General features: G+C 50.6%; 1 protein-coding gene across 6 annotated transcripts in view; it reads left to right on the top strand.

Moving 5' to 3' along the window:
* The window catches only part of LOC140901650 (G protein-activated inward rectifier potassium channel 4-like), a 29,438-nt gene extending 8,235 nt beyond the window's left edge, over window positions 1–21,203 (top strand). For 3 of the 6 annotated variants that reach the window (XM_073320869.1, XM_073320868.1, XM_073320867.1), the window contains 4 exons: window positions 707–951; window positions 3,095–3,188; window positions 9,819–10,080; window positions 11,401–13,620. In XM_073320869.1, the coding sequence (XP_073176970.1) occupies window positions 11,876–12,733 (858 nt within the window). In that variant the 5' untranslated portion in view covers window positions 707–951; window positions 3,095–3,188; window positions 9,819–10,080; window positions 11,401–11,875 and the 3' untranslated portion in view covers window positions 12,734–13,620. Of the gene's footprint in view, window positions 1–706; window positions 952–3,094; window positions 3,189–9,818; window positions 10,081–11,400; window positions 13,621–14,220; window positions 14,954–16,454 lie in introns of those variants that run through there. The other 3 variants (XR_012155916.1, XR_012155915.1, XM_073320870.1) reach the window with 3 other exon arrangements.
* The last annotated feature ends 476 nt before the right edge of the window (window positions 21,204–21,679 follow it).

Genomic DNA, 21,679 nt, shown 5'->3' with positions numbered 1-21,679 from the left:
CAGTACATAGAGCTCCCTTCAGGGAACGCAAGAGCGGCATTGGAGAATCCCAGAGCAGGAAGGGGCTGAGCCTATAAACCATTCTCCAGGGTGGGTGACTGGGGCCACCTGTCATGCTGTGACCCTGTTTGAGCCCCTATTAGAAACCGAAGAACAGCTCTTTCCCCACCTCTCCTTGTCCCAGTCCTTTCCCCTTTCTTGCACCGTCCAGCATCACAGGCAGGAGTGCACAAAGCTCTGCAGTCCTGCTGGGAGTTGGGTGTTATCTCACAGTTCACAGATGGGGAAACGAGGGGTAGATTCTTTCCAAGGGTTTGTGCAGCATCTACCACTGTGGGGTCCTGATCCAGGACTGGGGCTAGTAGGTGCTACCACAGTACAAACAATAAATAATTATTAACGTCTCAGAAGTAGAACCGAGAAGTCCTGTCTCCCAGTGCTTCAGCCAGAACTATCTGTCAGCTATCTGTCAGTACGGTGCTGGGAAGGGCAGGGCTCGTGTCCTTGGGCGGGGGGTTAGCGAACATTTTGTTCAATACCCTTCAGTGTGTTGCACGCACTGGATCAGAAGCCCTGGGAGATTAACCCTGCACACTCCAGCTCTCCCAGGCATGTCTCCTCCTTGCCCAAGCCTTCCTGATTAAATCATCTTGAGGTAATTTTGCGTGTCATTGAGACAGATTAACTGGTGACCTTCTTCTCCCAGAGCGGGATTGGAAGCTGACACTGAGCTCTCGTACCCTGCACACTGCGAGAGGATTTGCATCCAGAACTGATGGGAAGATGCGTGGAGGCAGATGGGATTCCAAACCGTAGGCTGGCCCCAGCCCAGGGACGAGGTTCCGGATTGTGTCGGGAAGGTCGGTGGGAGAGTCGGCTGGAAGAAGAGGGGTTGCATGCCTTGAGCCCACCATTTCCTGCCCTGGCAGGGCACTCAGCTGGAAAGATGAGGTAGGTGCATTGCTTCCCAGGAAGTCTGCAGGCTGTGGGCTCTGAGCTGCTATTGCATGGTTACCGTAGGGGTCCTCTTGGCTAACACCAATCTGGAGGGATTTGTCCCAATGGGAAGGTGCCAGGACGAATGACTGAGCCAACCTCTGTTGGGAAACCTCAAGCAGGTCTATAACATGAGTCTGTTCTGCAATGGGAGTCTGGGGAAGGGAGCTGAACAAAGCATTTGGGGTGCTAGGTGTAGGCCAGAGGAAGATGATGCATGGAAGTGGGGTCTGCTAGGCAAGACAGAGTGGTTTGCATGGCCCTGTGCAGCAGGGATGTTGTTAAGTAGATGGCGTCACTCTGGGAGACACTTACACAAAAGGCTTGTCAGGTGCCAGGCTCTCCCATGTCAGTCAGTCTGGCCTCTCGGCGGCGCGGGATCATGTGCTGGAGGGAATGTGCATTGTCTTGAATTGATGCGCAGCTAGATTGAACTGCAGCTGGGTGCTGCCTGGAGGGAGATTAGAGGCAGGGTCATTTATCTGAACCCCACTCTTGCAATCTGGGGCCCAAACTGCCCTCCCCCAAAACCACATTGAGGAGCAAAACAAAAAAATCCCCCATTTGTCCATTTCCACCTGTAGCACTGTGTCCCTTTACTGTCTGAGTGACCAGTGAGTGCCTGGCTTCCATGGGGTGCAGTGCGGGGCCGCCTCCGCTATAATCCCAGATGATTCTCTGCCAGGCGGAGGCTGTAGGACCCAGCTCGTAGTCAGCATTGATTTAAGATATGCTGCTGAAGCTCAAGGGCTGGCTTTGTGAGCTCTGAAATACTCCGCAGGCTGGTGAACTTGGCTTGGTCCCAAGCAACTTGTAGCTCACCACTTAGTTTAGTATATAGTGGGCAAGACCAAGGGCTGAACAGAGCCTGCTGCTTCTGTCCTGCCAGGACAGGTGGATACTGGGCAATTGCATTAGTGGCAGTAGTTAGAACCTGGGTGCAATTCCCAGGCACTTCTCTAAATAGCAGCTTAAAGTACAGACTAAGTTCATGTGGCAACAGTTTCTTACAAAGTTTGAAATTTTGTATCTCATGTCCCACGTTACATGTTGGCTAGAATCCTTCCCCAAATATACATTTGGGCCCAGTTCATCCACATTGGAATGACAGAACGTGGCTGGAGGGAAAACAACCCCAGCTCCCTACCAACATTGGGTTTCCAGCAGTGGGGTGACTCCGACCCTTGGAAGAATTTTAAATAGCAACTCAAAGTAAATCTGCCCCTAGCTGGGATAGAAATGTACAAGGGCTATCAATTCTCATGCTTCAGGGCATAAACTGATCAGCATCTTAGAGGAAAGATGGCCCAATTGGGAGGGTGCTAGCTTGGGACTCAGCAGATCCATGTTCAATTGTCTGCCCTGCCACAGACTTCCTGTGTGATATTAGGCAAGTCACTTAGCCTCTCTCTGCCTCAGTTTCCCATCTGTAAAATGAGGGTGATAGCACTTCCCTACCGCACAAAGGTGTTGTGATATATTAATGATTGTGATGTATCCAGATCTTGATGGGGGCTAGATATTTACTTTAGACAGACAGCACCTGGGAACAGGAATGCATTTCTCCCTGGAGTTTGCTGGTACTGACCACTGTTGGAGACAAGACAGAGCTAGATGGGCCATTTTCTGGTTTGGAACGCCTCGCTAAATTACTGTATGTAGAACCCAACAGCACTCTAGCCAAGCAACAGTGGGGAAGGACTTTCATGAGTAGCCAGGAGCCAGGCTAATCGTGTGGAGAGGAGACCGGCTGGATGCCCTAGGTGCTCTGCCAGACGATGACAGTAGCTGTTTAAAGTGTGGCGGGCATTTTCCAAATCCCAAAGAAGACCCACTTCCTGCCCCAAAGCGTGTACAGTCTAAAGAAAATGACCAGTGACAGCAGCCCTGTCTGCCCAGTGCTTTGCTGGAGTGTCCTTGGCTTTGAAGGTGGCTGGGGGGCTCTGTCTCCTTTCAGGGACCCCATGAATAAGCTAGCAAGTCCCTGAACACTTGGTAACTCAGGCCTACACAGAGCTCTGTCTCAGCTTGGAAGCTTGTCTCTTTCACTAACAGAAGTTGGTCCAGTAAAAAATACGAGCTGCCTTTTCTCTCCAAGATCCTGGGACCAACACGGCTACAACCACACCGCAAAGAGCTGGAGGGGACATTCGAACAGCCAGATGTCCAGCTGCTGTGTATGCGAGTCTGAGGTCTGTCCCTTTTCACTTTGCAAGTCCTAAAGGGCCCATCCAGTTCCAGTTCCCCTTTTTGTCTGAAGCTGATCACGATGGTAACTGGTTTGGGGAACTGTAGAGAAACCAGCTAATGCTGGGGGTACAGCAGAGCCCCTCTCCCCCATGAGCACGGCTTGGTGTTTTGCTGCCTCACTTTCCAGGGCGGATTTCCAGGAACTTGGCATTTGGTAATATCTGCCTTCCTGGGATTAAACCTGCCACAGCTGAGCTGACTGTGGAAGAGAGGAGCTCAAAGCTGATTGGTGCTGAGTGGGACGGGTTTCCCTTCCCCCTCCCACAGCCTTTTAGATTTGAAGCACAAAGCTGAGATGACAATTCTCAGCAAGGAGATGTCTGGGGAAGGGTGTTGGGACTCCACCATGCCTTCTCAAGTGTAAGCAGGGGATGGTGAATCTTGTGAATATTACTTTACAGCCAGGAGTGACTGATGGGGTGGGAAAACTGAACTGAGATCTCTCTTCATTCAGTGAGTGGGGCAAAGAGCAAGTCCCAGAAGAGGCTAGCACATCCAGGCTCCCAGGGGCTTGACCAAGGGAAAGCCACTCCCAACCCAGTCCAGTTCTTAAATGCTAGCTGGTAAATGTTCAGAGACTGAGGTGCTGTTTGGAGCTGTCCCTGGGCCTGCCCAGGCTTGGGGTGACAGAAGAAGGAAGCTAGGTGCTGCTGAGGTCTCCCTTTGCCACAGCAAAGGACGCAACAGTCCGTGAGTCAAGCCAGTTGTTCGCCAGTGCTGCCTGGATGCTGCCAGAGTGGGAGGGCAGATGCCTGTGTCTTCACCGTGAGGTGTCCCTGCCCATCTGGCATTGCCAACACGGGATGTTTCTCCCCTCACACCGCTTTGCTGTTTGGAGATGCCTGCCACATAAACCTCCCGGTAGGCAGAAGTTTCTCCTGATCCCCCCCTCAGCCCTTTTGCTGCCTTTGGCCTTTTCTTAACCCACTGCCTCTTGCTCCTGTGCCTGTGACTCTCAGGAGATCTGCACAACTCTGCCACAGACTGCCTGTGGGACCTCGGACAAGTCACTTAGCCTCTCTGTGCCTCAGTTCCCTATCCGAACTATGCAGATAATAGCCCTGTGCAACTTCACAGGGGCCTTGGGAGGATGAATGCATTAATGATTGCAAGGAGCTCAGGCCCTACAAGGAAATGGGACCATTGCAGGCCCTAGACAGACAGGTAGTTATGGTCTCCATGTTCTCTGCCCTCTGGCTTGGTTTGAATTTCCTTGTGGGCTCACTGGTTCTCTGGCAGGCAGAACAGAGTAGGAGTCTCTGCTCCAGACAGGGCTAAGCTACCATGCCAATGAGTCTGTCCCCTGACCTGCAACCTCCACTGCCAGGCACAGCTTCCTGCCACTAGTGTTTGGGCCAGGGGCTCTCGCAAAGCATTCCCCCTCAGCCTGGGACAAACCCACGTCCTCTGAGAGGAGCTCAGTCCATTCAAACAGGAGGAGCCAGCACCACTCAGCAAAGGGATTGATAGTCAGGATCCTTTTTGCTGGATGTTTATATCTTTGCTCTGGGAAAACACATGAGCCTAAAGACTGTGTGGTCCAGGAAGGAGAGCAGGCGACTGCCATCGTAGTGAGATTGTCACTTCTTCCACCGCCAGGGAATTTCTTATTAAACCCCGGACATGCGGTGCGAACTGTGAGTCATTCCAGCTTAGTCCTGCCCGGCAGGGGTGATCCCATCAGAGGCAGGGAAATCACCTTGCCCATGGGCCCCCTCCTGCCCAGTGTGGAGACCCAAGGTTACGATGGCCCCTGGCTCTCTGAGTGGGTAGACACCAGGAGCTCTGTGAGATCAGTCCCTAGTAGGTAACACATCAGTGTGAATCAGGAGACCCACACCAACCAGTGTTTAATGGCCTCAGTAATGGGGTTTATCTGGGAGGTTAAACTGGGTTTAGCCTGATGCTCAGAACTCTGTTGGGGACGTGGTAGACTCCCTCAAGGGAGGCAACACGGGTCTGTCTAGTTCAGAGCATCTACTGTGTTCTACAGGTCATTGACCTAGTTGTGTGCACAAATGAAATTTAAAACTAGTAACAGTTTGAGCTGTAGTCTCCTTCTGCATGTTAGAGCTGGATGGGCGGTATCGCTTGGGGCTTGTCTGGATGAACAGTTAATGCTCCGCAAGCTGGGTGTCATTATGCAGTGCTGCTGCGCACTGTCTGTGTGGACCCTGCTGCCACGCACTCACAGTCCCCGAGTGTGCATTGACCTGTTCGGTGGCAGGGTTCCTATGAACTGCGAGCACGCAACAGGTCAGTGCACTGTAGATTTACACCCTATCTTGCCATGCACTGACCGTTCGTCCAGACAAGCCCTTGGATTACAGCAGCACCTCAAAGCGCTGACGAACCAGGTGTTATACAAAACAGATTGCCAGGGATAGTCCCTGGTCTAAAGAGCTTACTGTCTAAATAGACTAAAGGAGGCAGGGGAAACAGAGGCACAGAGTGGTGAAGTGATTGGTCCAAGATCACACAGACGGTCAGTGGCAGGATCAGAGGTGAGGTCTCCTGACTCCCAGTCCAGTGCTCTGTCCACTAGGCCATGCTGCCTTCTCGGACAGCCCTAGAGGCTGAATTTTCTACAAGAAAATTACCTCCTTGGCAGTGCAGGCTGTTGCCACTCTGACCCCTAGAGCGTGAACTTTCCAAGTGATGTGTGCGCCACGCTTGCACATGTCTGTTCTCAGCTGGCCACTGCAGCCTGGAAGAGGGGAATAGTTAAGGCCGATAATTATTTCTGAGGTAAACTACCCATCCCAAAGCCTGAGAGACTGTTCCTCCCACCCACGTCCAGAGATGGGCAAACAGTGAGAGAGAAAGGACTCTCGGATATTTGTTGGCCATGTCTTTCACATCAGTACCTTGCTTATTAAACCATGCTCCTCACCGTTTTACCTGCACCCAGCCCTGTCTAGCTTGGTTTGCGTGTCCGTGCCCATCACTGCAGGATAGGAGTGCTCTGCTTTTGGGGCCTGTGCCTACGAACATCAGGTGAATTAGTTTACTACTAGAACCAAAACAGGGCAAACTGTGGGCCAAACTACGCATTGCCAGACTCTGACCGCTCTCCACCTCCCACAGACCTGAGAGCAGCTCCTGGGGAAGGCCAGCTTGCCTTGGTGGGACGCAGAAAGCACCCAGGGAGACAGTTGTCTCCTGCTTTGATAGCTTGGGCAATGCTGTTATGTCACATAACTGGCATTGCATTGGAGCCCCCCAGCCTCTCACCCCAAACTCTGTGTCCCAGCTCTGCCTTAAATTCATTATCTTAACACACTTTGCTGGCACAAGGTTTCAAAGCCAGACCCAAACTCCCAGAGCCACCTTGGGGCCAGACTCTCATGTCTGTTCTTCAGTGCCTTTGAACTGAGGCTTCCCTGGCAGCATTGCTGATGGATGGAGCCCTGAAGAGCTAACAATGGGGGATTTACGGCTCCTGGGGAGGTGGTTGGTCCTGGCCCTTGCTAAATGTCTGCCAGGCACAGTTTGGGGGCTTCCAGCAGAGTTCTCTTCACAGCCCTACCCCTAATCCTGCAGACCTGGCAGTGAGGAGGGGAGGGGGGATGTCAGAAACCAGGAGGATTGGGAGAGACTTGAAAAACCAATATGCTTGACAATTAGCAAATGTTTCAAGTACGGTTTGGAAACACCCTATAGATAGAGTTCTGCTGGGTCCATGGTGGCGTTACTATTAAGTGCTAAGTGTTTTTATTACTAATAGTAATAACTATCCCTATTTTATGATTTGTACTAAGGTAACAAATAGAGGCCCTAATCATGGATGGGATCCCCACTGTATAGGGCAAGTCAATTAGTCTTTCTGTACCTCAGTTTCCTATGGTTAAAATGGGGATAATAGCATTTCTCTACCTCGCAGAGGTGTGGTATCTCTTTGCCTCACACAGGAAAGGTTGTGAAGATACTACGGGAATGGCTGCCATACGTGAACCATAGACAGATAGAGAACCACTGTGCTAGGGCCCATGTTAGGTAGATCTGGATTTAAAATAGTTCTACCCAGTGGATCTAACAAACGTGCGTCTGTAGATGGCAGGCTTCTAGAGCCATTGTGACCTGCCCGCTGTGACATTCGTCTTGCTCTCCTTGGTGCTGTTTGTGTTTCTAAGTAGCAGTTTGGGCTGCGTCCAGCTTCCCTTTCTATGAAAACCTCTGTTAAAATAAACACAACTTTGGGGAGTGAGCGAAACGTGATCTCAAGACAAAGCGCTGTGTCTCCATTGACGTCACTAACGCTGGCAAAGGATTTAGAGATCTGTCAATGAAACCCTTCTTTTTTTAACCTATGGCTTTGGGCAAATAGTGGGGCTGTCATTAGTGAATGGCCTGTCCCTTTTTTCCCCCTCTACTGAAGCAATCATGCAGAACAACAAGTTCAGGGGATTGATTTGCTGGGGATTTATGTCTTGCTTTGTTAATCCACCTCCAAGCCCCACGTTGTGTGTGTGTGTGTGTGTGTCCCACCCCAGATTGTGTCTGAATCTTGTGCAAGGTGCTGCTTCTGTGCTAATGAAAAGTCTGCAGTTCATCTGGGACTTGGCTTACTCCCTCAGAGTTCAGGACAGATGCTCTGGGTTATTAATGCTGGGCGGCAGCACGAGGGGTGAACTACTGGTGAATTTCAGTGGGGCCCTTTAGCTCTGCAGCCTTAGCACACATACAGAGGAAGGTGAGGGGGAAGCGTCAGGGCTCCCCAGTCATAGAGACTGGACCCAAACACTGGTGGTGGGATAAGGCCCAGGGTAACATTTGCAAAAGGATCTAAGGGACTGAGGCACTTAAATCCCATTTTCAAAAGAGATTTGGGCACCTGTGTCGACGCTGCGCAAAAAAAACCAAACCCCACAGCAACAAGTTTCAGAACCCGGGTCAACTGACTCAGACTTGCGGGGCTCGCGTTAGGGGGCTAAACATACCTGTGTACACGCTCCCACTTGGGCTGGAGCTCGGGCTTTGAGTCCTCCTGCCCTTGCTGGCTTTCAGCGCCTGGGGGCAGGCCCAAGCGCGAACGCCTGCACTGTTATTTTTAGTCCTGGAGCCTGGGCTCTGAGACGTGCTGTCGCATTTTGTTGTTGTGTTTTTTGCAGTGTAGATGTCCCCTAGAAGCCTGAGGCCTGGCCTACACCTAAAACTGGGCTCGACGTTGCTCAGGGCTGTGAAAAACGTCATGTGGCCTGTGTGGCGGAGTGAGATCGACCAACCCCCCGGCAGACTCAGCTAGGTCAATGGCAGAATTCTTTTGTCAGCCTCGCTGCTGCCTCACAGGGGGGTGGATTCACGACAGTGACGGGAAGCCCCTTCCATGGCTGTTGCACATATTTACACCCCGGGGATGTCGATGCAGGTGTGCCCCTGGAGCACTGGTAGCCTAGATGTACCAGGAGTCCGTCTGAAAGTCACTGGCCGTAGGCTTCTAAGCGCCTGTCTCTTTTGAAAATGAGACTTGGGCTCCTCAGTCTCTGAGGAGCTGCTCCCCTTGTCTGTCTTGGGAGGAGGTTGCCCTGCTGTAGTTACATCAGTGCTAGCCTCCCGTGTGGCAAGCTCCACGTGAAGTGTCTCCACTCGGGTTTTGCACTGGTATAGCAGTGTAGTTACACTGGTGCAGACTTCCTTGGCTAGACGAGCCCTGAGATTGGCTATCCCTGGTTCCCTTAGAGAGGAAGGAGTTAGGGCATTTGCCTGGAGACCTGGATTCCCATCCCTGTTCTGCCACAGCCTGCTTGTGTGACCTTGGGCACGTCACTTAGTCTCTCTGTGCCTATTTTGCTGAAAGGGGTGAAGGCTGCCTACCATCTGAAAATCAGGCCCTTCTAAGGGGGCTCAGCGTATCCATGCTTCTGTCTCTTTTAGTGATTATCGGGAGATATTCAGCAATCTCCAAATCATGTTGGAGGCTACAAGGGACTGTGGTCTAGCAGTTGGAACAAGTGACGGACTCAGAAGACATGGATTCATGTCCTAGCTCTGCCACACACTCCCTGTGTGACCTTGAGCAAGTCACTTATTCTCTCTGGGCCTCAGTTCCACATCTGCAAAATGGGGATAATGATCCTTCCCTCTCTTGCAGGGGGGCAATGCAAGGAGAAACCCACTGATATCTGTGAGGCACTTCGATATTTCAGTGACAAGGGCAACAGAAGCAGCTAGCTAGAGACAGACAGATCAACTGAACTTCCCCCCCAGCTCAGGAATGTTGGGTTCAGACACTATGCAGCCTCTGCAAGTTCAGGGGCTTCTCTGGAGTCGGTCTGTCTGTCTGAGAGCAGGCTATCTCATGGGACCGAGGACAGCCTTTGTCATATCCCCTCAGTGCACCCAGCTCCGGTCAGCGGGACATGGGTGTGTCTGCAGCACTAAGCCATGCTCAGAGGTGAGCACCTGGGCTCTACCAAGCCAGGCTGGCTCCCCTCTATGCTGAATCTGAATGGGGTGCATGTACGACTCTGGAATGAGGACCCCAACCTCACTGACAGTGAGCTGGCTTTTGGTACTGAACTTGCCCATTCGCTGGTTAAAATAACCCCCATCTCTGTGTTCTCACACGGCAGGATTCCCCACTGGCGAAGGTGCAAAGCCCAACACTGAAGGTCAGCCATGGTGCTGCCCATCGCCAGCAGCAGCATGGAGCTGCAGCAGGACAACGGGCTCTGTGTCCGCAACAGCATCGGTGGTTGCTGGCTGAAGTACGAGGAGCCTCGGAGCTGGAGGAACTCCATCCCTCCTGTGCAGACTCCCACCGCTAAGCACATGCTTGCCTACCTGCCTCGGCCCCCGATGGACACCAGCAGATATGGCGCCTTCCCTCAGAAGGTAAGGTTGCTCCCATCATTAAAGGACACATCGAGGCTGGGCACCTCCGTTTGACATGTAGCCCTGCCTGATGCAAGCGACGAAGAAATCCTGCCCCACCCCATTGCCCACAACAATCCTGCTGAGTCCTGATCACTCTTCTACCCATGTAGCTAGGAAGGTAGACAATGGGACAGCCCAGACCAGTTGGGGACAATGTTCTTCCCAGCTCCTTTATCTGAACGGTTCTTGACACAGCTGAGGGGTGTGTTAGCCCCAATCATGGGTGATTCCATTCTGCCTCACTTGCTTTACCTCCAGCCCATTGCAGTGGATTCTTCTTCTGCACTTCCTGTCCTGTGCTTCTCGGCAGCTGGAAAACAGCCACATGTTGCTCCCAAGCGGGGGGCTCCATTTCAGTTAACGTAACTTCCCAGCTCTTAAATCTGTCTAATGTAGCTACCTAATGTATAGTACCCATTAATGTGGCATATGCTACCCTGAACATATATATATTGGCTAAGACGGGGTGGCCAACCTGTGGCTCCGGAGCCACATGCGGCTTTTCAGAAGTTAACATGCGGCTCCTTGTCTAGGCACCGACTCTGGGGCTGGAGCTACAGGTGCCAACTTTCCAATGTGCTGGGGGGTGCGCACTGCTCAGGCCCTGCCCCCACTCCACTCCACCCCCCCCCTTGCCATGCCCTCGCTCCTCCCCCACCCCGCCCAGAGCCTCCTGCACGCCATGAAACGGGTGATCGGGAGGTGTGGGGAGGGAGCGGGAGGTGCTGATCGGCGGGGCTGCCAGTGGGCAGGAGGGGCTGGGAGCTGATGGGGGGCTGCTGATGTATTACTATGGCTCTTTGGCAATGTCCAGTGATAAATTCTGGCTCCTTCTCAGGCTCAGGCTGGCCAGCCCAGGCTAAGAGGTATCTAAGTGTTGTACAAGTATTCAAAATGCAGCTGCAATGAGTTTGCTCGACATAGCGAAATTCTTGCAGTTTTCCCTCCTTCCTTCTTTACCTCTTGCTTCCTACTTCCCATCCCTCTAGTCTCCTCAGTAATTGGTTGTTCCTGCACCGATGCTGCTACTGGGCTGGGAAAGGCTTTATCACAGAGATGAGGCTTTTATTTAACTCTGTCATGGCAAGGGCTGGGGACTGAATCTGGTATCAGTATTAATAATTGTGTGTGTTAAGGTAGCACCTAGTTGCCCAGCTGTGATTGGGGCCCTATTGTGCTGTACCATAGACATGAAGTGCTTAAGGTTTAAATAGACCAGACAAAGGATGGGAGGGAAAACAGGTGCATTTCTCTTGATTGGTTCTTTTCCTCTTGCAGCCTGAAATGATGGTCATCCCAATGGGCCTATCAGAAGATAGCCAGCAGCAAACAGACCCTGCGGCTGAAAAGAAAAATGCCCTGATGTCAAACTTTGTCTCCCGCTCCTGTGGCTCAAACATCCCCGACGACAGATCAGTCCTTCAGAGGAGACTCAGCATGGTGGAGCAGAGCAGCACAGGGGCAGTGGTACCCGTGAAGCACCGGCCCAGCGTCTCCATCAACACTGAAGATCTGCCCAACTACCACCAGGCATCGCACAATGATCCCCTGCCTCCGCTCCGGGACATCAATACCTGGTGGTACCCACGACATGCCCTCAGTGTGCCCAACATCCCCAACTCAGCACGGAAAAATACACCCACCCGGAGCATTGTCTCCATGACCCCCTCAGAACCGGCGTGGCGAGCTCGTCGACGACGATCGGCAGTTCAGCTCCTCCAACAAGCAGCAGCGGCAGCGCTGTGTGACCAAAATGGGCAAGTGCCAGGTGACTCTGGGCCGCTTCCAGGAAAAGAAGAGGTTCCTGTCAGACATTTTCACCACCACTGTGGACCTCAAGTACCGCAGGTTCCTCTTTGTCTTCATGATGTGCTACATCGTCACCTGGGTGATCTTTGGCATCATCTTCTTCTTTGATGCCTGGATCAGGGACGACATCAACCACATAGGAGACCCGGAGTGGAAGCCTTGCATCGAGAATGTGGACAATTTCATATCTGCCTTACTTTTCTCCGTGGAAAGTCAAAGGACCATTGGTTATGGCTCCCGGATTGTGATGGCCAATTGCACTGAGGGCGTCATTTTGCTGATGGCCCAGTCCATCGTTGGGTCCATGATAGATGCCCTCATGGTGGGATGCATGTTCGTCAAGATCTCCAGGCTCAAGAAGCGTGCCCAGACCTTAATATTCAGCAAGAAGTGTGTTGTCTCCCACCGGGATGAGAAACTCTGCCTGATGTTCCGCATTGGGGACCTCCGGGACAGCCACATGGTGGATGCAAAAATAAGGTCCAAACTGATCAAATCCAGACAAACCAAGGAAGGGGCGTTCATCCCCTTGGAACAGTCGGAGCTGAACCTGGGCTATGACACAGGGGAGGACAGGCTCTTCTTGGTGGAGCCACAGATCATCTGCCATGTCATCAATGACCATAGCCCCTTCTGGGAAATGACAGCAGAGTTGTTGAAGAGGGAGCAGTTTGAGATCATCATGATCCTGGAGGGCATCGTGGAAGCCTCAGGTGGGAGCTCCGAGGAGGGTAGGCAGACCCCAGGTGGGTTTGGGAAGGTGTTATCCTTCCCTAGCTCAGGGGCTGCTCCATACTACTAGACCCAGGGCATTGTGTTTGGGTTTCCTTCCTTTCGCAAACTATCAGGAGTCAGGGTACAGTACTGGCAGGACACTCAGTTCTAATACTCCCTCCCTGTGTGTCCTCAGGCAAGTCTGACTCGCTCCCCCATTGGGACAATGAGCCTTCCTTGCTGGGTTGAGGGGGGGTGATGTCAGTAGGGTCTGTAAAGTGCTTTGAAGATGGAAAGCTGGGAGGTGATAAGTATTATTCACCCGTTGCTCTGATCCAGGGCAGCGGGACATTGATGTCTTGCTCAGAGAGACAGCTGGTGGGGCAGGGGGCTAGAGGACCTGACAGTGTGATCTGCTACAACAGGAGGTGCCATATCAGTCTAAATGGCCCAGTCACCTAACCTAGTTCAAAAGATTAGATCCCACACTCGTTGGTCTCTTCATCTGTTGTACTGAGGTGGAGGGTGGAGTACCAGCCTAGATGGTCTGTCCCCCTGCTGCAGTGAGGTGGGATGCTGCATGACATGAACTTGGCTTTGTTATCTCAATCCCTGTGTTCCCCTAAACGGTTACTTAACACAGTGAGCTGACTCAGGGATTTTGTTTGTTTGAAAGACGTCCAAAACCAACCACCCAGGCAGCCGTTGTCACCAACTGCTTCTCCCGCCTACACAGGGCGGGTGGGCAGACTTGGATCCTACACGTTCCACAGAGCCTTGGCACCATCCCAGGGGAGAAGGAAAAGAGTAGTTGGGATCCAGCCTGTCCTGAAGAGAGATGCTGCAGCTCTAGGTGGTACTGCAGGAAATGCCCATTCCCCTGCTAGGTGGCGCTGGGCAAAAACCAGATATTTTGGTTCACTGGCAGTTTTGAAAAGCTGAAACAAATCATTTCAGGTCAGACCAAAAATTAACATTTAAAAAATTTTCAATGATTCAAAAAGTTAAAAAATCATTTCAGGTCAAACAAAATGTTTCATTTGACTCACAAGTAAATGTCTGTTTGATTTTGAGCATTTTTAAATGTTTGAATTTTTTTTAACAAAAATAAATACAGAGCAACAGTTTGGTTTGAAATTTCCTTTAAAATGAAAAACTGTGAAATGTTTCATTTTGAAAATGTCAAAACCAAACGTTTTGATTTTTTCCCCTTGAATGCTTTTTTGGGGTTATTTTCAGAACGAACAATTTGGCGAAACGGGTGCGAATCCACACAACATTTGTTTCACCAAATCAACCTTTTTTTCCCACTGAAAAAAACATTTCGGTCAAAAAATTTCATGCAGCCCTACTGCTACACAGTTTTAGCAAGAAAACGGCCTCCGTTGCCACTACCTGTACAGCTGCAGTCAAGTTCAGCAGCCTGTCAGGTAACCCTGCTCTGAGCCCCACTTACTGTGTTGGCTCCCAGTTGGCTGCTGGCGCAACATCCCTCAGCCCTGACTGGGAAGCACTGGGAGGGATGAGAAGGGAGTTCACAATCCATGGCCCAGCTAACCCGTGGCATCTTTTCAGGATTCCGGCAGAATTAGCCAGAACATGCTCATCAGCCAGGTGGCTATGGGGACCAGTACTGAACCTTTCCCCTGGAGGTCACTGGCATGACTGGGGCACAGGTGGGTAGTGAGGAGTGACCAAAGGTCGTTGCCATCGAAGGGTTGCTGGGAAGCCATGAGGTGACCCAGGGGTGGAGCAGTCCATTTATCAGTGGAGAGAGAGTTTCATTGCAGAAACCATCACTGCAGCTGGTACTGATTGACCGCCTTGCTAACAGTCTCAGCAAAAATGCTGTGGACTGAATGGGCCCTTCTCCCCGTTTAATGAGAGGTCCCTCCAGCTCGGGACTGTAGCCCAGTGTTGAGCTGACGTGGAGGAAGCCTGCTGTGGATTCCCAAAGGACCCAGAGGGGTGAGTCTGGCCCTTTTCACTAGCATGATATTCACTTAAATATGGTGGGAAACTGTTGGAGGGAGAAAATATCCTCCTAACTCTCATGATTTTGTGGGGGAGGGGTGGGAAGACCATTCTTAAAGCCCCAGACTGGAATCATGAGATAACATGAGAATCTCAGCTTTTGTTTGTATAAATACTCACTTTTTAGCCCTCACGGTTGTGGAGAAAAGCTTGAATTTGTGCACCCTAGAGATTCCAAACCCAGAAGACAACTTGAACAAACCAGAAATTGGTTATTTTTAAAAATCTCTTTATTTTTAAGCTCATCTCATGTTCTTTTTTCTTTTCGGGAAGGGGGGGGGCACGGTGAGGGAAGAAGGGGCTGACTTGTGATTTTTGAATGCTTGGGGTTGGTGACATTGGAACTGTGTTAATTACAGGTGTGTGGATGGATGATTTGATGTTATGGTGCCCAGCTACTTGATATGAATTTTTCATGTCAATGTTTTAAGCTGCTTCTTCCCCCATCCCATTTAAAAACCCTTTCTTTTTGTTGTTGTTCTTTATCAGTTCTCCACCTCTTCTCTCTCTCCCATACAAACATGCACGCACTTCTCATGGAGCACACACCCTTTCTCAATCTAACTCTGCCGCCTTGCTGTTCTATTCTTCATTACTTCCAAATAGATTGTCAACTGATTTGGGCTCCCTCTGCTGGTCTTTAGCTCTTGGGCTTTCCTAGAGTCAAAAATGGTGATTTAAAAACACAAGCTGCCAGTTCCCATCTAGTGTTCAAACTTGTTCATGATAGGGATGGGGCGGCAGAGGGACCTGGGTGTCTCCTCCCCCAGAGGGAAAGTTAGGGAAAACTTGCTGCCTTTTAAAGCAGTCTGGCCCATTCTAAAGGCAAAATATTAGAGATTCACAAGCATTGTTTTGAGGCCCAGGGACGAATCTTCTCTAGCAGGGACAATAGAACCATTTGCAAAACTATTCCCTTGCTACCTCTATCAGGGCAAGGAAATCACCCCTTGCAATCTGGTGACACAATATTGATCAGGCGTTCCCAAAAGCCCTTCCCAGTGTGTAACTGATCTAGTCCCTGCCAGTACACGATTGTTCCCTACAGTCTATCCTCCAGATAGAGTTCTTTCTAGCCTAGTTTCATAGCGAAGCATTGGGGAGACAAACATGTATATGAAAAACTAAATAGCTACTGTCAGTCTACATGAGTCTGACAGCAATCCTAGGACAGGTCAAGTCAAACTTCGGGCTGAGAAGAGAGCCCCGCTGGCCTAGAATCACAGACACAGCAGACATATTTGGTTCCATCTAGTTCATAGCCCGGGGAGCCAGCACAGGATTGGTTTCTTCTTGTATATTTATCTGTATATTGTCCAGTCTAGTTTAAATGTCCTGGTTTTGGTGCACAGATTAGCACTGTCTGCTCCTGTATAATACGGGTCTATATCTGGCCCCCACAGCTGTGCTTGTCTGAACCTAAATATCCATTTCACATGCCTCAATAACTGCACAAATACCCATTCAGCACAGGAGACTTACCCTCAGAGGCTGAACAGGCACATGGGAATTGCCAGGTTGTTCAGACCCACTATATGAGTCCCATATCCTATGTCCAACACTCATCAGTACCAGCTGGCTCAGAGGAAGGTACAAGAAACCATGCAGCTATGGGATAACCTGTCCCCAGGCAAAGTTTCCTCCTGACCCCATTAGTCAGCAGTTGTCTTCTGCCCATGAAGCATGAGGGATTATATATCCATTCTGTGTCCCTTTTTGCAATACAACCTGCCCAATTAACCTTCCTGTCTGCATATGCTTCTTTCTCACTGCAGGAATGACATGTCAAGCCCGGAACTCTTACACAGAGGACGAGATCCTTTGGGGATACCGGTTCGAGCCCTGCATGACCCTGCAGAAAGGAGCCTTTCGAGTAGACATGTGAGGTGCAGACCCCAGGAGCTAGTGCCAAGGAGATGCACGAACTGAAGGAGATGGAACATCAGGACCAATCCACCCTGAGCTTGTACCGGGACCACCTGCTTCTCAGCTGAGCTGAATGATGTCCAGCAGGATGAGGGTCCCTGTGAGGAAACCCTGGCCAGGCTGGGCATCCCCAACATCAGAGGAGGAAACAAGTGCTGCGTTCCAGAACCAGATGAGTGTCTGAGCTCCTCCAACACAGAGTGACGGGAGACACCCCTGTGCAGTCACTCGCCTGCCCCAAGGAAGAGTGCCGCTGCTTTGCAGCCTGAGATGTCCCTGGTGCAAGTGGGGGGAGGGGCAGGGGGAAATGTGCACTGCTGTTCTCCGGCCAGCCTGAATGTGCATTGAAGTCTTCACCAGTGAGCTCTGTGGTGGAGCCATTGTGCTCTCTCTCTCTCCAATGTGGGCAGTTGATGCTACCTTCCTACGGAGGAAGCAGCGGGGTTAGAGACTCCTGTAGCTCCCTATTGGAGGCTGGGGTAAGGTACCAGGGAAATGTGGAACAAGGGCTTGGGTCACACAGCCAGGAAGCTCATCAGCCATTGACTGTTATGGTGGAGGAAATGTCACCTTCTCTGTGAGTATAAGGTGATGCCGCAGGCTAGGTTATAAGCAGCAGGGATCTAACTTGAGACCTCTAGATCTAAAAGCAGGAGCCTCTACGGCCTTGCTAAATGACCAGCTCTGCTAGCTCACAGGCTGTAGCAGACAGCCCTACTGTGTAGGTCACAGGACAAGAATTAATAATCCCACCTTCAGTCATCCCAGGGAGTGCTGCTTGGAGGGGGGGCAGGGAACCCCTCTCCATAGTCTCGGATTCCCCTTGGGCCCACATCAGTCACTCGAGGGTTTATGCAGCCCTTTTGGTTGAACATGTTCTCCTGCCACATCCTTCATGTACTGTAGGTACCTGGAGCTGGTGCTTCCCCCAGACGCAGCTCAGGCACTCACGTGGAAGCGTCTCACACTGACAGTGCCATATGGAACTCTCTCTCTGTACGGTGTATCCCTCACCCTGCATCTTCTGACCCGCTGTCCCTAACCTGTAAACACATCCTGCCTCTCAAGGTCTAGCTGCAGCAAAGTGGAATTATTTTTGCAATGTCTTTTGTAATAAGGTCATGGAAAAACAAAAAATTCAGCAGGTGATTAAAATCTCATAGACCCCCAGAGAGTAGTGTTTTCTGGGTGTGTTGGTACTGTGCATGTGTGTTTGCAGACGCAGAGGGTGTCTGCTCAGTCAGCTGAGAATGGGAACAGGAGCCTTCTACCCCTTGGGATATTGTTTCAGATCTGAGCCCAGGTCCTTAAAAGTATTAGGCAGCTAACTCCCACTGAAATTAAGAGGAGTTAGGTGTGTAAATATCTTGGAGGATCTGGCCCTTGATCTCTCACTCCCATGCTTAAGGGTAAGCAGGCTGAGGCAAAGACAGGGCATGCCTGCAGGGCTTTGTTGCGGGGGAGAGAAGCCCTTCTGTTGCTGCTGTGCATGGTTCAGCATTCTAGGAATAACCAGAAACTGTTAGGCCCCAGCACTACAAGCTGACACCTTTCGCCAGCATTGCAAATTTGCTTGTGTGCAACCTCACTTCCCAAACTCAAAGATCCATTGGAAGCATCTTCTAGCATTTCCCTCCATCTATTCATAGCAACAGGATTTTCCCCTCCCAGTAAATTAAAAAGGAGCAAATTCATCTGTATTGCTCCTTCTATCTGCCACCAGCCTCTGCAAGGCCTTGATCTTATATGATCAATGGGAATGAGGTTATATTTTTCATAGTGTTTAACAACCACCAGGCAAAATGTATAAAGCCAGCACTGAAGGCCATCAGATGCCAACTTTGTCTGCAAGAAACTCACAATTTCTTTGTATCTAGGCCTGTAGACTGTTCTTCAGTTGGGGGTGATCATAATGCTAAAATATAGGGATGAGAGATTATCTCCTACCAGTTATTTAATGAAAGTTCAGAGGAGAGACTATAGATACCTGCTGATAAAATTTTATGTGAGAAAGATGGCTGACTGCAGCATTAAGACTAGTGATTTCCCTCTCCAAACTGTTGGGGAAGGCAAAGCAGCTGGGCTTGCCTGCTACTGCTTGCACTGTCTGAGATACTTGGCATCTCTGCACACTCAGTCTGGTAAATGCAGCAGGGTCACAGGCAGCTGTCCAGATTAACTCAATGCATCCATTGCAAAAGCAGAAATGCAGAGGAGGGAAACTGACAGCTGTTCTCATGAGAGTTCCCTGCAGTTGCATAACAGAGAATGGAAAGTGGGTTAAGTCTGTTTTCCTTTGCTGCTATTTCATAAAATGCGAGATTGCTAAGGGTATTATCTCAGTCATATGTTCCTTGTGATTAGCCCAAATATTATGCAATCAGCCAAAAAGAACCCTGTTTACCACTCACTGATCCCAGGTTTACTTTGAGCTGTTTAGTATTTAATTGTACTGAAGTCTGCAGAAAAAGAATTGCCACTCTGAGATACAACTACAATCTGTGAAGAGTCTAGCCAGTGGTCAGCTGTATCTCTTTAGTTAATTCCCCAGTTATCTCCCACTCCACCTGAAAAATATACTCCTACCAGCTGCATATTATTGCTTTGCTGATAGAACTGTAGGGGGGAAGCAGATAAAATGCAGGTTAAAGACTTTGTAGGTCTCACTACTTTTGAAAGACCAGGTCCTTTTGCATCCAGGTTTAGAAGGGCTCATTATTACTGAAAGCAACACCTCCACTGTAGTTATGGGACAAGAAGAAGAAAGGAACCAATTAACTGGTTGATAGATTATCTCCTGTTTTGTGTGTGTGAGCAGATGAGGACAGCAGCAGGTTATAATGCAATCTTTTCTTCAGGAGACATGCTAGCAGTCCTGCTCTACCTCCCAGAGAGAAGTTAATCTGGAGAAGGGTGAATGTTAGCTGTATTTCTACCCTTTACAATAAGCGTGCAGGGCCTAATCTCCCTTACAGTATGTTCTGCAGAGAGGACCAGTGCTAGCAGTTCACATGGACCTTAGCTCCAAGTGGTCATAGATTTGGATTACTTAGGTGCAGGCCTCTTGCAGCTTGCCACCCTGAATCCTAATTGAGCCAACTTTGGGCATCTTTCTCTGCAGCTGTGTTGATAAGCACAAGGCAGGTAGACATTTGAGTTTAGAGGTTAGCAGTGTAGTTTCCTCAGATGCTGGTGGCTTTGTGCAAGCAGAAAAGAAAGAGCACAGTACAGGCTTAGCCACCTACAAGAAAAACAGTCTGCTCTGCCCCAGAAATACACATTCATTTATGCAGCACCCAACCCCTTACCTTGTGGATGTTTGTGTTGCAGCAAGGGTAGGGGACAAACCATACAAGGTTTCTGCTCTGAAGAGCAGACAATTTTAGGTAAGTCAGGAACACCAGAGCTGGTGGAAGAGGGAGAACAGTTAGTGATTACCCTAGAAGATCGCTTTGTTAGAGGGCTCTGCAGCTGGGTAGATATTTGCAGTAGATCTGATTTCTACTACCAAACAGAGGTAGTTCAACCCTGAGGCTTCCAACTCCTGCAGCCTCTTAACTAGGTGTAAGTAAGTCTGACTCTTTTGGGAAGGTCCATTTACTGGAGCCAGCAGCCACCCATCATCCTGATGGCCTTGCAAGCCCAAGCTCTGTGCTCAAAATCTTCTACTACTTACAAGTCCCTCAAGCTACACTGCTCTGGAGTCCCATCAGCCCATGGCTCAGTTCTCAGCTCTCCCTGTGAGAGGCTGAGGTCAAACAGCATGTAAAGGTTACCTGCAGAGAATCTTGCATCCTTCACTTTTAGGGTACACAAATAGCCTCAAACATTTAGCTCTAGAGCAGCAATACTCAGACCAAAGTAGTTCAGGAGCCAAATTAGCAATCATTACCAAAAAGCCCCAGAAGTGTGTATTAATTGTTTCATTTACTATAGTTTCATATTTAAACAATATGACATGGGAAATCTTTAGTTTTTCTATGTTCACAGCAACATCGATGGCTTTGTGCAAATATAGGAAAAGCACCCTGAGTGGTTAATTAAATCAGTGTTTTAATATGTGCTGCAAAGAGCTGCAAGAGACAAATTAAAGAGCTACTTGTAGCTTCCAAGCTGCAGTCGGAGTATCACTGCTCTAGAGTTTGATGTCTCAGAACATGGCGTCCCTGACACTTGCTGGAGAACCAGGGGGATGGTGTTCTCAGGGAGGTTAGCCAAGCCAGCTGTGAGGGATTTTAAATCAAGCTTCAAAACCTCCAACTCAGAACCTCATAAGCAAGGGGGGAACCACCACACTGTAGCTGGTTGGAAGTTTTGCTACAAGCTTTTCTCCCCCCCCTCCCAAAAAAGAAAAATCCAACACTTGTGATTAAAAGTGGAAGCTTTTACTGGAAAACCAAAGACCCTTGAAAACCATTTATTCCCCCTAGTTTCTGCTTTTTCTAAAAAGAGTGAGAAATTGACAAGTAAAGTTGGTCTGGAAGGTCACACAGTAAGTCAGATACATTTCCCAACCAGATCTCCCAGGAGAGCCAGCCCCCTCCACACCGGAGGACAGCGGAGTGCGGGTGTCTGATGCAAAGCCTGAGCAACCTTGCAGCAGGTAAGGGCAGGTGCAAAGTGCTTCCCCTTCACCGGCCGCTTTTCAGAAGCCGCCAAAGGGCTCTTCCCCCTTTGCAGCTGCCGCCTCCCCAGCAGCCCCCCTGCCCGAGCCCAGGGCGCCCCCGCCCAGCCGCCGGCCCCAGCCCAGCTCCCCTGCCCGAGCCCCCCGGGACCAGGTCCTGCTCCCGAGCCGCCGCCCCCCGTCACCGCCGCCTCTGGGCTGCTCCCGCGTTCGAGCCACATCTGGCCCGCGGCACCGCCTCCCCGCCCGCCCTTACCGCCTGCTCTGCGCGGCCCAGCGGCAGCCCCGGCCCCGCTGGGGGGGCGGCTCCTCCCGGCCGAGGGGCGCCGGGCTCGGGTCTCCCGGTTTATATTCCCCGCCCCGCGGCAGCGGCCCAATCAGACGGGAGGGCTCGTTCCCTCGCTCGGCGGCTGCGGACCAATAGAAAGAGGGGGGGAAAGAGCGAAACGT

Source organism: Lepidochelys kempii, chromosome 22 (genome assembly GCF_965140265.1).
Source record: "Lepidochelys kempii isolate rLepKem1 chromosome 22, rLepKem1.hap2, whole genome shotgun sequence".
NCBI lineage: Eukaryota > Metazoa > Chordata > Testudines > Cheloniidae > Lepidochelys > Lepidochelys kempii.
Note: the sequence above shows the minus strand (reverse complement) of the source record. Positions and strands in the feature narration are given on the sequence as shown.